At 42.4% G+C, this 17901-nt stretch overlaps 1 protein-coding gene across 1 annotated transcript in view; it reads left to right on the top strand.

The window, feature by feature from the left end:
• The window catches only part of KIAA1217 (KIAA1217 ortholog), a 237831-nt gene that overhangs the window by 185540 nt on the left and 34390 nt on the right, over nucleotides 1-17901 (top strand). The window contains 3 exon segments of the mRNA XM_035318446.1: nucleotides 411-1243; nucleotides 9721-9773; nucleotides 16587-16747. Of these exon segments, the coding sequence (XP_035174337.1) occupies nucleotides 411-1243; nucleotides 9721-9773; nucleotides 16587-16747 (1047 nt within the window).

Below are 17901 nucleotides of genomic sequence, written 5' to 3'. Positions count from 1 at the left end.
AGAGCACCAGCATTTTCTTCGTAGTGTGGAATCAGTGAACTCTGGTGCATGTGTGTGTCTGATCAATAAGCTGTTACAGCATGTACCAGCTACGTGTTCCTACAACATGTGGTACTAAAATCCCTGATATCAGCTTGGGTATCTAAGTAACGGATTATCATTATATGGTATTTGCATGAGCAAACTCATTTTTAAGACTCTCATATCCTTTAATGTGCAGCCCTTTTATTGCTGTCTATAGGTGCTATTTTCTTTAGGCACTGAGGTCACAAGATGTTTTATTTATGTAGATGACAAATGATTTGGTGTTTTAGGTAGTTTTCTTTTTTATTCCGAGGTCGCCACAACCCACATCATCTTTTCTTCATCCAGTAATTTTACATCCTGTACGTTTTTCCTTTTGTTTCCAGATGCAGAGAGAAGTTGCTTATACAGGCCGAGACGGCCCAAGCGCTTCCCGCCCCGGATCTGCCACACACCCTTCACATGCGATGCCCAGCTCACCACCCTCCACCCCGGTGCCCCACTCCATGCCTCCCTCTCCGTCCAGGATCCCCTATGGAGGAGGACGGCCCATGGGTGTGCCAGGCAACGCCACCATCCCCAGGGACCGGCTCTCCAGCGTGCCGGCATCGCGCTCCATATCGCCCAGCCCAAGCGCCATTCTGGAGAGGCGGGACGTGAAGCCAGATGAGGACATGAGTAACAAAAACCTTGCCCTGATCCGAAATGAAGGTCTGTACGGGGACCCCTACTTGTTTCATGAGGGGAGGATGAGTGTGGCTGCACCCCACACCGGACACCCCCTCGATGTCCCCGATCACATTGTAGCCTACCATCGCAGTGCCATGAGGTCATCAAGCACTTACTGTAACCCCTCTATGCCGCCTGAAATGCTGGAGCAGTCCTTGTACAGACAAAAGCCACGAAAGTACCCGGAGAGCCATTTGCCCACGCTCAGCTCTAAAACGCCTCCCGCGTCCCCCCACCGGGTGGCTGACATGCGCATGATCGATATCCATCCTCACCATAGCGCCCACGTTCCCCCCCACACCATCCAGCCTGACAGGTCTTCCCCCAGCCGCCAGTCCTTCAAAAAGGAGCCAGGACCGCCTGTGTTTGTGGACGCCAAAGTGCGGAGCACCCTCGGCCTCCCAGGCATGGCTGAGGTGGTGCCGTCTCCCGTTGACAAACAGGCTTTCGGCTATGGGTCACCTGCGATGCCCAAGGACAAGGAGACAAGGTAAGGCAGAGATGGAGCTTAATTTATGCAAATGAGAAATGTTCCTAATACACGCATCTTGTGTCGTCGTACACCCGGGGGATGATGTGATGTGTAGGAGGCTGTTGCACTGGGCTACAGTGTTTATTAGCTGTCTGTCAAGGTAGTTAGTAATTTAGAGGAGATGCGACGCCACCCGTTATTAATCTGGAAGTATTGTCAGCCCATGATGAATCCCTAGTTATTTTCATTTGTGTAAATTTCAGTCATTGGCAAAAATATAATAAAATAAAATGATTAACTAGGATTTTTCTTTCCAGACAACCAGATCGTGTTACAAGAACAAATGATGTTCTGTTCCTGCTAATAAGGGAATATATTTCACCCCCGTTAAGAATGACACTCTGATATTACAATTTTGGTTCTTTATGGAGTGGAGTTTTTCTCATCTAGTGTTAGGAAATGGGAAGAATTTATCATTACTGTCTTATCTCCTGTAAAACATGAATTTGCATAAAAATAGGACAGTTGTTTATAATAATGTTTCTCGAGGGGAAACTGCTGAGAAGAGCAAGTCTGTCCCAGGGAAGAAATTGAAACAAGAACGCTGTTCCCAATGATTTTTACCCAGCATCACGAATAGTTGGTCACCTGACTGTTGTTAACTTTTCTGCACTGAGAATGATGACAATAATCTCTCCTGTCTTTTAAGGACTAGATTCACATAAAGGTCTGTGAAGGCTTCTTCTGCTACAGACCCTGCCCTAGGAAAGAAAAATCGTTACCCTGCCAGTCCGTTATTGTGTATGTGTATGAGTTGCTCTAATCTCTAGCGTATTGATTGTGCTGTTAACTTTTATAGAGCTCTTTAGGGAAGTGAAGATGAATAGCTGGAAAATGCTGAGCTCACAAAGGCCAAAGGTAACTACTGACTGCCTTAAACCACTGGGGAAGTACAGAGCTTCATGTGGCCCCCAAACATCCCTTCCATTTCAGCAATTTGATCAACATTTACTTGCCTTTGATCACCCTAGGCAGAAAGAATAATGGGTTGTGAGGTCCTTGTTGGGGAGAAAATGGAGGATGGAAGAAAATCAGCCAATTTCAAAAAAATTTATATGGTACCAAGTTGGTAGTTACATTGACACAAGGGGCTATTACAGTCTAGGGTCAGTGAAACCTGATTTGTATTTATTATTTCCAAGAAAAAGATGCATGTACCTGAAATCTCATTTCAAGCATCCAATATTACAAATAGGAAATAATTTGCACTACATTTTCCACTTTTAATTCAAGAGATCAGATCAAAAATTGTACAAGTTTTGTGTCAGGGGACTGAAAATGGGGGAGGACACCAACAACTTCCCAGTCTATGCTACTTTCTGTGTCTTCTCTGGGCATCTCATCTGTTCACTCTGGTACGCAGGCTGTGTATTTGTGACTACACATGTAGTTCTGCAGCTCCTTAAAGGGAGCTTTGCACCACAAGTTTTAGTTCTGGTCCCAAGATATATTTACAGTGATGAAAATAACATTTGCATAATTACACTTCCAAATAAATACATTGCCTTAAAAATTCAGTATGGTGTGTATTAGCCACATGACACTGAAAAAAATCATTCTGAAAACTGCTCTTAGGTTGTGGTGTGTTGTTTTTTTTAACCTTGAGAAACTCTGACTTTTTAAAAAAGTAATTCCAAATATGAAAAGCAATTAATGCAAATTGGTGTGTTTTCTAACCACTGCAATATCCAAGTTTGCTTATCTGCTAGCCTCGGTTATACTGCAAAGGGAGGTCTTACGCACTTGTACACCGAGACAAGAGAGCCTCACCATCCTCACTGATTCAGCCCTGCAGATAACTAAGAGGGGTTTGAGGCCCCTATGAGCATCAAAGCCATCATCTCAGCACTGTTTTTCCTTCAGTCACTAGTGGAGTGTGCTGAGAAGAAAGGAAATACCTCTTGTACCATCTCTTTTGAGAAATGAACTTGAAGTAGTGCTGCCACAACCTCAGGGACAATGCATAGCTTCAGTATAAAGTGAAGGAAAAAATAAAATGGGCCTTTCTGGACAATGCCAGAAGTTAACTAAATCTCTCTTCCTCCATTACTTATTCAATTTTTCCAGTCAGTGGCTGAAGTGAGATATATATGTACTTCATCAGAATATCTTGAGTACTTAGAGCAGATCAGAGCTCTCACTGAGCACATCCTGGTCTTGTTGAAGAAAATGAGCCTATTACCTTTAGGATGTTAAATACAGCAGATCTGGGTCTACCAAAGATGAAAAATATGAAAACTGGTATCTTCTATCTCTTCTTCTTGAAGTTTCCCATTAATTTTGCATTGCGGACACCAGTCTTGTTAAGCCTGTTATTTAAGTCAGAGTTGAGGGGGATTTAATTGCTTCATGTAATTCTTTCTTTTATCTGTTTTACCTCAGGTATTTTCAAGGTAGCTAATTCCGCTGTATAAAGAACTGAATAAATTCTCACAGTAGTTCATTTACCAGAGGCATTCTATATAAAGCACTTTTAAAACAGTCAGAAGAAACAAGTTCATGGAGATTTCAAAAATTAAAATGTTGTAACAGGTTGTAGCAGTTCATCTTTGAGGAGTCATCATCTCTTAAATATGAGGTTTACAGGAAGAATGCGTAACTTTTTGCGACTGAGCATAAGCTGTTTAAACCGTGATTCACCATCATTTTTGGATGGCCTGTTTCTGTAGCTGATGGTAGACAGTTCTGAAAGTTACATGGTTCACTGAACAAAAAAATGTGATCACATTCACCACTTATGTCTTGCAGTTAGAGATTGAAGGGTAGCAGCCACGTTTAGGTTATTGGATATTGTTTCTATCGTAAAACCACATACTGCTTCACACTTTAAAGTATGGATGGATGCAACTATGCGTTAAGAATAAAAACAGTCATACTCTGTAAAGCCATGGACAGTGAGAGACAAGAAAGATGGGCTTTGCAGATGCACCCTCTCAGACAGTGCTGTGTACTGCCTCTCCCAAAGGCAGGCAGTGGTGTGATTGCTCTGTAGGACTGCAAGTAACCACAGAAATGTGTGCTTGCTGCACCCATTACAGACTATGGCCTGACGTTTGCAATCTGGAAGCTCCCAGAAAATATCTTGGCAGTTGGAAGCAGTATCACTTTCCAGAGAGACAGAATTGCAACCTCCTTTGTGATAAAACTGGAATAACCAGGCACAAATGATGGGTGACCAACACAAATGGAGGCAAGGTAAACTGCCTTTTGGCTTCCTTCTGTTGGAGGAACTATTTGTAGGAAAAATGAGGTGCAGGCTTTTGGATAAGAATAGAATCATAGAATATCTGAATTGGAAGGGACCCACAAGGATCATCGAGTTCAACTCCTGGGTACCCAAGGACCACCCAAAAAGTCTGAGAGCATTGTCCAAACGCTGCTTGAACTCTATCAGGTTCAGTGCCCTGGGGAGCCTGTCCCAGTGCCCGACCACCCTCTGGGTGCAGAACCTTTCCCTAGCACCCAGCCTGACCCTCCCCTGTCCCAGCTCCATGCCGTCCCCTCGGGTCCTGTCGTTGTCCCCAGAGAGCAGAGCTCAGCGCCTGCCCCTCCGCTCCCCTCGTGAGGGAGCTGCAGGCCGCCATGAGGCCTCCCCTCAGCCTGCTCTGCTCGGGGCTGAACAAACCCAGGGACCTCAGCCACTCCCCTTATGTCTATCAGTTATCAGATAGTATCAAAGCTGACAGCACTTCGTAGTCTACATTTTCATTTCAGCTTCAAGCTGGAGAAACTTTGAATTTAACCGTGTTCATAGAAGATTGAAATACTCATCTGTGCATAATTTTTCCTTTGGGAAGAGAGCAGAATACAGAAGAGTTCTGCTGTTTGCTGCTTCACACCCTTCCAGGAGATCCACTCAGCTATTCTGGGGGGGAATTTGGGATGAATTCTGACTGTGCCACTTTCACTTTGTGCTAGAGAAGCCATGGGGAAAAACAACCTACTCCTGTTCCTTTTCTTTTTCAGTGAGATTAAAAAATAAAATAAAATTAAATGTTTCTCTCATAGGGTGATGTAGAAAGAAATGTATTTTTTCCCTGTCTCTGACCTTCTTTTTATTAATACACATACTTCACTTACTGTTTAGCTATAAAATATGAAGTCATTGTAAATCCTTCTCCAGGACAGTGTGCTAATCAGTTTGTGGTGTCAGGCTTGGTATGTGAGTATGTCTGTTATGGATGATCACTGCACTGCCTAGGGTAGGATAAGAACATGAATGAACAGTTCTAGTTTGTGTCTATAGAAAGCATCTTCTCAGTGATGTGAATAATAAGGATGTTCCCATGAAAAGGAAGAAATATGAAAATCATGCTTAAATAGCATCATGGTGGATACCAATTTAGCAATACACTCTATCCTGCTCAGGATTACTTTCAGTTAGCTGCAGAGAATGACGTGAAACCTTAGTGAAGCTGTAGTGAAGAAACCTGATGATGAAACCTGGTGTCTCAGTGCAGAGCCAAGGGCTTGTTTTGCTTCTGCTGAATCTGGGCAGTGAGATCTTGCAGCAGGGCCCAAGTGCCTGGGTGTACCTGGGGCTGTGAAACAGCCTGCCAGGAAGAAGAGGGCTGGTGAGGGCCTCGTGCCTGCTTTGCTGGCAGAGGTTTGTGTGTGACACAAGCTGAAGCCAAGTCTGACCAAGAGGCTTGCTAGAGCTGGGAGTTGCTTCTGACCTTGTCCCCTCCTTTCCTCCTCCACCACACCAAGTCTGGATCCCCCAGCATTCACTGGAAAACAATGTGAAACACTGCCCTTTAGTGCCCAGACTGATTAAAAAAAAAAAAAAGAAAAAAAAAAAAATAAAAAAAAAACAATTCTTTCCTAAGTGCTGTAGACGTGACCCTCCCTGCTGTTCCTGGGTGGTAGAGAGATGTGGATTTATCTGGGAAATTAATCTGGGAACAGAGCTGGGCTTCATCCTCTGTGTACTCCCAGCCAACAAAGAGGCACCAGCAAAGAGGGCTTTTCTGCCAGCCCCTCTATTCTGGTGCTCCACATACCAGCATGCCCTGTCCGCAGGGTCACTGGCCTGCCCCATCCATGGGGACAGCAGCCTGCCCCATGGCACAGGGACCCCAGCCTGCCCCATCCACAGGGACCTTAGCCTGCCATGTCCATGGGGACACCAGCTGGCCTGGTGTTGGAAGGGATGGTAGTGGCATGCTGTTCTCCCCACCTTCACTCTCCTAGAGCATAGCAAGAGGCAGAAAATCTCTGACTGTCACCACAGTGCCTGCATCCCTTAGCAGAGGCTGAGGTATAAAGACTCATTCTCTTCCTCCAAAGTCCCTGGCTCTGTTGGGCCACAGCAGTGTCAGAAGCCAGGAGGGCTCCAGCCCTTCACAGGGGAGCTGGGGTGGCTGTGGAGCCATCATTGCTCCCCCAGGGCCACGTAGCAGGCAGCAGGATGCCAGCAGCCCTCCAGCCACGTACGCTGCTGGGCCAGCCACGTCCCTCCCTGCCCCTGCCTCCTGCCGCCTTTAGTCAGACTGTCAGGTCCCCGAAAATCGGCTTGTTTTATTTAATGCCTGAAAGGCGCCTCCTTTCAGACACCTGCTTTTGAAATGTTTGGTGCTAATGGCTGTAATGAGTCTGGGTATTACAGTGAAACGATTAGGGGAAAAATCCTGCCTTGTGTTTAACGGACCGACTCCAGAGCATGTGTAGATTCTTCACATTCTTAATGCTTTTACCATATGAAAAGTAATGTGCTCTGTGCAATTGATTCCAGTGTTTCATTCGTTTTTCATCATCTCCTATCTCTGGAACATCCCTCTCCCTCTTAACAACATATTTTCCTAGATTTCATGGCAAAGGACAAGATCGGCTTTGTGTTGCCATAATCTCATTTGAAGCAGAAAATTGTTTCCAGATTATCGAATGTGGGATGGAAAAAACATCATATTTATGAATTGGTAAAGCAGATAGACTTCCAATTGAGTTTAGTTCCAGGAAGGGTTTGTGATGATTTTCTGGGGAAAAAAAAAAAAAAAAAACTGTTTTCATTATTAAGTGTCAAAAACGTTGCATTGAAGTTTGTTAGAATATATTTATCCCAGGGTTTTTGTACTTGTTTTTGTTCCAAAGGTTACTGTAGCCTGAACCGGTTTCTTATTTTAAAACTTGTAACAGTGGAAATTCTGTAACATATTTCTTGGTTTGAAATGAATTAGGTCAGATTCACTAGTCTACTCACCACCGCTCAAAATACCTTTCAACATGAAGACAGAAAAGTAAGGAGCACACGCTGTATTCAATCGCAGTAAGAACGCATCTGCTAGCTGGGGACTGACTGAACATCCTCTTGTTCCCTCCTCGTGTCTGTTAGCATCTCATTAATTGCTTTGCTGTCCTGTTTTCTCAACGTCTGGGTGTCTTGGAGTCTCTCCCAGCTATGGTATCTGCGTGCTATCCCAGAAAACCTCTGTTTCATTCATGAAGTGTGAATGAAATAATTAGCCTGGATAACTTGTCCGGCTAATGAGCTGAGCTGTGTACTTGCTTTGTATCATTTCAGCCTGCCTTTAACTTGTATCACTACCTACGTTTCAGTTTATATGGCCTTATTAATTGCCAGTATTGCTTTGGCCACCAAGCTGCAAACAGTGCTGAGGGTGGCCAGAGCTCAGCTGCTCCCACCTGCCTGGGACACCACAGCAGTGACGGGTGGCCCCTGTGGCAGGTCGAATCTGGGTCTGAACATGTTACCTCTGACCATGTGGCCTCTGTCTGTCCCATCTTCATTCATGAGCCATTGCTGCCGGTCTTCTTGCTTTCTGAGAAGTTTTGTTCCCAACCTCTTCCAAAATCACAGCCCGCTGTTAGTGTTTACTTTGTGTTTCCCCAGTCACTTAACTGCTGGCATAGAAGGACACATTTTCAGAAAGTCCTGGCTGAGGTCCCACGCTGACATTGTGTCTTTGTTGTGGTGTGTTGCTGACATACTGGCATGTGAAAGTAAGTACCTGTGTGAGCAAAAGGCTGCTATGGAGCCTACTACCAAGAAAGTCACCAGGTACCTGACCAGTATATGCATTTGTGTAATCAATGGGCAAAGATGAACACACAAGCATTAGTCCTTCTATCTAAAATATGTCCTTGTTGTTGCTTAGTGTCCTTTGGTACCTCATGGGAAACACTGAATATACCTATTACAGTTCTTCTTCCTCTATTTTATTCTGCTTGTTAGGAATTTCCCAGGATGTGTATGTGAAAACAAATCTGTTTTAATATCATTGTGCTGCGCAGTCTGTGCTTGGTGTTTTGTGCCTGGTCTGTCACACTGCTGTCCTTTCCAGAGCAGACAGTTGCGATGTCAGGTGCAGGGGATTTGGTGTGGGAAATCATCAGCTTGGGCAGATTAAATGTTTCACAGACAGAAATACTGGTTTGGGGGAAACTGAAAATAGTAACAAGAAGTCTAAAGTTTTTAATCCTGAAACCTTGTACACAGGCAAAACTATTGGCTCAGTGAAGGTAAGAGAGAGAGAGAGAGAGAGAGAGAGAGAGAGAGAGAACAAAACATAATGCTGAAAAAAATGATTTTCATTATTTCCAAGAGGCATTAACTGATTGTTTTAGGTGCCTTTTTTGTGCAGTCACAAGAATTTTATTATCTGGGTTGCTGTTCTGTTTTTTAACTATGCAGATGTCTTTTTTATTGTCTGTTGCCATGCAAAAGCTGTCCAACCCAAGATGCGGTAAGCTGCTGTAACAAGGTACATGCAAACTGATACCAATGAGCCTTTGCACAACTCTGTAGTGTCTTTGCAATCCTGTGGTAATCATTCACCTAGAAAAACAAGTCTGAAAGCAAATATATCTGGCTTTAACAAACGGTTCTCTTGTCTTACAGAGAGAGGATACAAGCCATGGAGAAACAGATTGCCAGTTTAACTGGTCTTGTTCAGTCTGCGCTTTTTAAAGGGCCAAATACAAGTAATAGCAAAGATGCTTCTAGGTAAAAAAAAGAATTCATTAAATCTGTTTCTCTCTAATGATTTTAGTAATCAATCAACAAAAATAGTATTTTAATGTAATAGTAAAAAAAAAAAAAAAAAAAAAAAAAAAAATAAACTGAATGATCAATCATTTTAAAGTATCTTTATCATCCCCATGAGAATGCTAGGCAGAGAGGAAGAATGTGCCAAAGAATAAATGGAGATTAACTGCATTACTCTTCTTTGTATTAAAAAAAAAATAATAAAAAAAAATTAATGTAGCTACATCTCTGTGCTTTCTGCTGCTTATACCCCATTCCTTGCTTAACTTCTATTAAAAATTGATTTTTTAGAAAAGCAATTTACAAGCTACTGGTGATTTAGATTAAAAATATATATGCTAAAGAAGGCCATTAAATTTACTGATGATAAACTTCACCACAGTTTTATTGTTAGTAAGTTAAATTTATGATTTTTCTTTTTATTGCTTAGTGAGAAGATGATGTTGAAAATTGTGTCCAGCAAGAGCAGCATTGACACTACAGGTAAGATAATTCATTTTAAATTTACAACTTCTTCTAGTATATGAATAACTCAAACTTTACTAGCATCCCGGCTTATGGAAATGGCAACTTAACTTTCCACAGCTGAAGTGTCAGAAGTGAAGTTTAAGTTAAAGATGTGGGATTCAGTCATGTCTTTGTTAAGAAAGGAATTTCTGACAGGTTGAGGTGGAATGAATTTCACACCTGCACTGAATGGTTTAAATGAGATACAGAGTTTCCACATATGGTGAATTTTGCAGTGATTCATCCCACCTATAGTATATATCTGTCAGTACCAACCCCAGATGTATCTGAAATGCTGTAGAAGGCTAAATATTTCATTCCTATTCTGGTCACCTGAACTTTTCTCTAAGGTTATCTTTCCAGTAGAATGCTCTGCATTTGATGTCACTAAGGAATTCAGCAGTCAGCAAGATAGCACTTTCCCTATTAAAGCCATATTGATCTGTTACTGATTATTAGCATGCTCCTAAACTGTTCTGAGCAAGCTTCAATTGTGATGAAACCAACATGAGCTGGTCTTACCTTAGCTTCCTACTCAGAGAGCTGCTAAGTGTTTAAAAGATACACTTAAGACTGTTGTGAAAGTAGATCTCCATGTGATTGGAGCTCTTTGTGTATGGGCTGTTGCTCTAGATGTCTGCAGCGTGGGTGGGTGTGTTTATATGCCTCCTCTTCACCCTTTGTCATGCACTGAATGCAAATAAAGGCAGTTTCCTACTTCCTGGTATTGTTGTTCCCACAGGGTGGTCTGTGCTCTGGCAGGTAGTAAACCACACACATTTATTAGCAAATCTATTATGCTCTTAACTAGCCTTTCTGCTGGAGCTGTTAGTTCACGTTCAGGATTCCTGTTTATCTGGAATTGCAGTACATCCTCCTAACCAACAGAAGTCAAACAGACCTGGAAACTATCAAGCATATGCAAGAGAGAGCAAGCTAATATCCTGGTGCTGGAGCTCTGCTCCTAAGCCATTCTCTGGTCTTGTTCCAACTCTTCCCTTCCTGCTGGCCCCTGGTTGGGGAGAGCAATACTTCAGGCTGTGAAGAAATAAGCTGTAATTTATCAGTTTCAGGCAACTTATTGAAAAAAATATATATATATATATTTTCAAAACAGCTGCAAAATGCTCTTAGACTTTTCTCCATTCCATTGTCATTATATGCTAAGAATTTGTAGTTTTTCCTACTTGGATATGCCTTGTATCATACAAAGAACCTATAAAACAATCAAAGGATCTGCACATACCTTTGCCTTGTTTTCCTCTTTGCATTGTGTGGCTGTTAGGCCTTTCAGCTCTCCTGTGCTTATTCTAATTCAGATGAACACTTGGCAGGGGGCACTAAGTTGGAGGTCCTGATCTAAGTGGGCCCTGCTTTGAATGGGGAGTTTGGACCAGATGATCTCCAGAGGTTCCCTTTCAACCTAAATTATTTGTGTATGCATATGTGAATTAATGCACTTTCAACAAAATGAGAAATTAAATAATATTCACTGGAAAAAACTGCCCCACACAAAGAAAGGGTAGGGATTATTCAGTCTGTAGGTCATACCCAGTCCAACAGAATAGCATGATTCCTATGACCAGTAGCAAGTTCATGCTGTTATTCCCAAAGACTCTTCACTCACTGCTTTGTTGTATGACTGAAAGTGTGTCCCTGGGATGACAAAATTACATATAACAGACGAATGCCCCACCATGGGGGGCAGGAGTGGCCAGTTTAATTTACTGTCAAAAGATCGGATCAGTATCTGTCAGGTACTGACCAAGATAATGTCTCACACAGCCGTGTCTGTACCCTTCATGTGAGTAAGGATGCCACAGTACAGGTTGTGTAATAGGTGTGCTTCTGATCACCTGGGGAGATAGACATAGGGCAGTAGGACTGGCCATGCAGCCAGTCATGTGGCCATGCAACTGCAAGGATCCTTATCAGCACTGTATAGTTGTAACTCCAGCATCTGCATCCCTAAATCCTGTCCTTCCAGCATGACACAGCCACAGAAAAATCAGAAAATTGAACTATAACAGGTAAGGGGAAACAAGGTGTGATGCTGACCACAATGTGCTACTGCTTCAGTATTGTCACCCATATCAGCTAATACTGAGGACTGCCTTCCTGTATAATAGGATAGTCTGCTTTTGCATCTGCTTTTGAAATTATACATAACAAGGTCTAATAAGTCTCTGCCTACCTGAAAGACATCAACAGTCTGTCAGAATATGCAGAATGTGCTACAGAATGTTTCTCCTTCGAGTAAATATGCTTGGGTTTAAGCATGCTTGCAGCATCCAGAAACACTTTTGCAGACCTCTGTTTTGCTCTCCAGTTCACCCCAATCTTTATTAAGTATAGCCATTAGGCAGTCAGCTCTCAAAGTATACAATTCCACTTGACAACTGCACACTGAGATACCAGTTTTAGCGATTTCAAAGGCTATTTGAAAGGAAAAGTGGTATAAAATGTTGATTGAGCAGTCCTTTCTAGAGCAGTGGTAAGCAGAAACGTGAATTGCTTCCTATCCTGAACAATAAAACATCTGTGCAGGATAAAATTGACTCATCAGTGTTGAACCAACATTGTATTTTGTAGTATGCTTTCTAGTGATGGGAGACATTCATGCAAAAAAGTAGAGAACTAGAGAACTAGCTCACTTGGGAAGGAAAAGAAACCAATTTTTCTAAATCCTAGATATTTCTGTATATCTAGATTGTGAATACTCCGTTTGGTATTTTGTATAAATCAGGTAGTTGTATTTAACATGTTTTTGCTTTGCCAGTCTGTAGCAGATTCTGTAGCCTCAAATACTAAAACTTAAACAAAAATGCTTTTCCACTGGGGAAAATAAGCCTGTGATAGTGACTCTGCTGTCTGCATTTCTTATGTTTTGTTGCTTTAGGCTCACTTTTTCATGGGAGTTGGGTTCAAAGAACAGTAACATTCCACAGTCCAGCTACGTATCTCCTATTCATGCTAGGATAAATCCCATGACTGAATCCCTATAACCTTTTTCAGTTCTTCAGAAGTGAATGGCATCTAGGGACTCTTCATTTAGGAACAGCCTGATAGCATGTGACTCAAAAAAAAAAACAACAACAACAACAAAAAAACACAACTTACTAGAAAGATTGTCCATGAGATTACTAACAAATATGCTAGGAAATGCTCGTCTACTCTCTCTTCTGTCATATTTCATTCATCAAGTGGTAAGAATGATAGATAGATTTAATTCTGGATCAATTATATCCTGGACTGAAGAACAAAACAAACAAAACCAATTTGCCATTTGCTGCCTTGGTGGAAAAGGATGAAGGAGATTTTAGCATATTCTGAAAAGGGTTAAAGGAGTGTTTCTTTCTGTGCTGACATCTCCAGTACAAATCAAGAGAGGGAGATAGAATGGGGAGAAGTGTTACACATGTAGTGCTCAAATTTGATTCCTCACCCTCTGTGACCTGTGCTTGCCAGAGAAGTTCTTGTCTTCTGTGCATACGTGTGCTGTTTTCACATGCGTGACTCTTGTAATGATCTGTGAATTTAAAAAGTTGTCCATATCTGCTTGCTTATCTCTCATTCAAAGATAGACCATGCTAGTCTTTGAACTTGGTCAGCATTTGCAAGTATAGCATGATCCTGAATTAATTCTGGATCACCAAGGTGAAGTTGCACACCAATATCTGTAGAACATTCTGTTCTTTTAAGGATACTTTGGTGTCTGACCATAACAGCTCGTTAACGATGGAGTTGCAACCTTAACATTGCATTTGTCTGTTTGTTTAGTGGATTCCAACCAGATGATAAGGGGACTGAGTAACTGCCACGTCTCCCCAAATGATGTTTTAAAATGTGGCTCTTTGATAAGAATATGAATGATTTGGGAAGAAACACTTCTTCATGTCTTCTGATGGTCTTATTTTCTAGCCTGCTTCAAAATAAAATCTTTGCATTTTAGAAAGAAAACTGAATTCTGGAAAATGGAAGGAGAGTGATGTCTTTGCATGATAGCAAAGGTCAGGTGTCAGGAAGCAGCAGTCCTGTTCCTTGCCTTCCTGAGCCTGAGCAAGCACCAAGCCTTCCCCTTTTGCACTGCAGTATTTTTTATTTTCCTCAGGACCCCTTACCTAGCTCCAACAAGGGTTTGTTTAAAAAGCTATGCAAGCCAAAGTTGTTTCTTTCCCTTCAATCCATCTGGCTCTACATCTAATCGTAAAGCTACAGCCTGGGCCTGCTTCCAAATGAGAGCTATACTCCCTAGATGAAGCAGTCCCTCATTCAGCTGCCCTTTTATTCCGTTTTGATGAAAATATGAATCTCTGAGAAATCATCTGGTGATCCTCACTGCACTCCCATGCTCGCTGTGTGAGTGTGGTTGTGTTTCACCCCCTCAGGAGTCCCTTCGTGCTTCGTGGGCTCTGAGCACTGCCTGCAGCAGGAACATCGTGGTAGCAGAGGTACAAGAGGTGGCTGGGGTAGCAGAGGTGGAGGAGAACTGTAGGGGAGTAGGACACACTTATTGTTTACAGAAGCAGATCACGGTCCATCTACACTGAAGGGAAAGCAGGCACCCCGTCCTCCGAAAATATGCAAATTGACTGGTGTCCAACATGTGGGGAGAGACTGGAGGGGACTGATTCATGCCTTGGCTGCATAACCACAGAGTTGGGGGCTGAGGTTTTGGAGCTTTTGCTTGAGGCAAAGAATAGCAGAAAGGTAGATGTGCTTTCAAAAATAGTCCAGATTTGTGGCTAGGGATCAGAACTCTTGGAGGCTTATCCACATTTTTCAGACTCTCTGGTGGTTTCTGTCTGTAGGGTTTATGAACTAAATACCCTTTTCTTAGAAAAGCACAAAAAATAGTGCATGTGGGAGACAGATACATGCTTTGTAGGAAAAAATGCAGCGTACATGTAGACATAAGTATTGGCTTAGATTAGACTGAAGCATGGAGCGGGTACAGAATGGCAGTGAACAAGGACTGTTAACTTTTTGAGTGTTTCTTTCTTTTAAGCCATTATTTGACAGTCAAAAGAGCACCAAGTCATACTGGAGCATGGCAAAAATGTGCAGCAGCTTGCTCAGCACTGAAATGAAGAGTGCTGTTGCTGAAGCACCAAGCAGATCTAGCAGAAGCTCATTTAGGTAGGGTGCATTACAACAGGCAGCACCAGGCTAGAACAGCTTTTTGTTTGAGCATGTCTCCAGAGACCTGCAGCACCGTATACAGCATGGGTGCAGCCCAAGGGACGGACACATGCTTTTACTGAAGGGAACTGCAAATGTAGGTACAGCAGGAAACACGATTCTTCAGAAACCTTTTAGCCTATCTTTAAATAAAAACAGCTTGGCATAAATTCCTTCGTTTAAAAATGCTTCCTCATGGATGAATTTTGCAAAAGTCATGTTTGAGACATCCACAGCTGTTGGCAAAGGAATAGCAATTGTTGTTCTGCTGAGCTGTACTCAGGCATGTTTGGAGACTTTACTAGTTGACTAGACTGCTAGGGATGAGTGCGTGGAGGTAAAACCTACCACTCTTGGGTTCATGCTCATTCCAGACAGACAAGATGTGTCATTCTCTTCAGTACACTGAAAATTTGCCTTCAACAGGCAAAAAATAAAAAATAAAATCTTGCAATGCTACATTTAGGTTGACTTCATTGAACTTGATAGAATGTGTGCCTGTGGGAACAAATGCTGACCAAAGTCCTTGTGCACATACATCTATTGGTCATTTATTTTCAGTTTCCTCAGATGTTTGGTTTTAATCTCATAGAGAAGGAAGCAAGTGATAGGGGGATGACATAGTGCAGTAGTTTGGGGAGCTGCAGCCACACTTTCATCTGAGCTTGAGGGACAAGGTGGATCTGACACTGTGATCAGAAAGCTGTGCAGGGCTACACAGTGCTGGGCTTGGAAACTGGAGTGCATCCTCCTGTCATTTTGCCTGTTGGCAGAGGGGAGGGGAAAGGACACGTTAAAGACACTTTGAAGAATATGGGTGTTTAAGTGTGAATTGCCCGAAGTCAGCTGTAATATGACTACTAGCTGATGAACTGGGATTTGATTGTACCCCGTAAATAAAGCTTTTTCCCAGGTACTTGAGACTGAAAAGAACAACCTTAATATTGATGCTGTGTAGAACAGCATTACTTAATGAAAAAAGTCTTGTGATGACTCAGCTCACTTACTCTTACTTACTTTTATGCTGTTCTCCCTTGTAAACACAGTCCTAAATAAATGACCATTATTTCATTTCTCTTCTCTTGGTTTAATACCGTAGCTCTTGGACACAGCTGATAGAAATAACGCAATCATACTTTAAGCAGCAAAGTAAGATTCTCTATAGAAACCTTTCCCCCACACTTGGCAGTTGACTGAATTAATCAACACATATGCAGTTCAGGAGTCCTCTGAATTTGAATCAACTTGCTCCCAGATGGCTCCTGAGAAGGCGATCCCAAAGCTACTTTCAGCACCGATTTGATTTGCTGCTGTTTTGTGTAATGTGCAGTTACAGCTAATTTTCCTATCTCCTACATGTGGTAGGAAGCAGTCTTGTGGTAAAGCAGTGCTCTGATATGGCTGAGGTTCCAGCACAGACACAGTGATATTGTACAGTCTCTCCAATTACATCGGATGGGGAGATGCCACTGCCTTGAGCACTGGCAACTGTAGTTTTCTTTTCTTGTCCATCTGTGTGAAATGCACGTGAATTCGGTGTGCAGAGGAAGGACCATGTTTGCGTCTTCTCTGCTGGGGAGCTCAACCTGTGCTGCTGCTTACTTGCAGGCGCTGCTAATTTATCTGGGGGAAAGAACACATTGGCAACAGTGGAGTCAGCTGTCATCCATCACCCTGCCGGAGCCTCGTCGATGCAAGTAAGCCTGCATGGTATGAAACGCAACGTGTCAGATCTGCGGCTGCAGCTGCATCAGATGAAGCAACTACAGGTACGCTTACCTGAGAAATGGTAGGAAAATGGGTTGTCAGGAAATGCTCTCCCTCTATTTTTCTCTCCCCCTCCCTCTCTTGCTCTCACCTTTTGTACGTGATTCTAAGTAGCAGAGTTATATAGAAAAGGAGACACAATTACCACACATACAAAAGCATATACTGCTCTAGTACATGCCACTTGCATAGTCCTAGAGATACGAGAAGTAGCTCAATTTAACTACTGCTGCTCAGACATGGAGAAATAACTTGATTTCTAGCTTTGTTGGATGACTCTAGATATTAAAGCAGTATTTATGTTGCAGTAATATCAAGTCTGTGATTAGTTTGGACCCTGCTATGCTATGTGCTGTATAAACATGTTGGAAGAGCCATGTTCCTGCTTCACACTGTTTATAGTTGAGACAGTTTTTAAGTTCCTGAATAAACAACTTTGATGTAAGGAAACTGAAATGTAGCTGAGGATCAGTAGATATGCATTAAGCCAGAGTCTGAGGCCTGTATTTATAGAATCCAGAAGAATAGCCAGCTTGAGCAGCGAGGGGAAAGGATGGTTTCAAAAGTTACTACAGAGGTTTGATGCACCCAATTTACAGTCTCACTTTACCAGCACCTTCTTAACACACATCAACACCTCAGCACCTGCAAGAAACAACAAGAACAATGAAGAGTTAACCAAAATGTTCTGTAGACATACACAGTCAGGTTACCAATGTAAATACATGCTGCTCATCTCAGACACCGTGAAAGTAAGCATATGCAGCTGTAAAAGTCTTCAGCCCTTCAATTAATTGGAAACTGAAAAGCACTGTGTATTGCCTCAGAAGATGTTAGAAGAGGTAAAGCAATTTCTTGTAAGACAAAGTGTACAGCAAGGAAAACTTCAGTACTCTGCCAGTCCCCCTTATCTGGAAAGAGACATCGTGTTTGGTATTGTAGGGCTGCTGCTACTGCTGTTAGTGCCAGGGAGGTTTTGTATATGAGAACAGCACTGTGTCAGTCTCATTTGGTTTGCTGATTAATTTTAGAGTAGAATAAAGATCATATGAATCAGGATTTAGACCAAATTTTGTCTTCACTTCCTTAACTAAAGGGAATTTAATTATGAACCAGCAACAGGGCAAGGGAGCAGAAAGTAAAGAAAATGTGGCTG

The sequence above is a fragment of the Oxyura jamaicensis genome, chromosome 2 (genome assembly GCF_011077185.1).
Source record: "Oxyura jamaicensis isolate SHBP4307 breed ruddy duck chromosome 2, BPBGC_Ojam_1.0, whole genome shotgun sequence".
Classification (NCBI taxonomy): Eukaryota; Metazoa; Chordata; class Aves; order Anseriformes; family Anatidae; genus Oxyura; species Oxyura jamaicensis.
The sequence above is the reverse complement of the archived record's forward strand: the minus strand, read 5'-3'. Positions and strand labels throughout refer to the sequence as shown.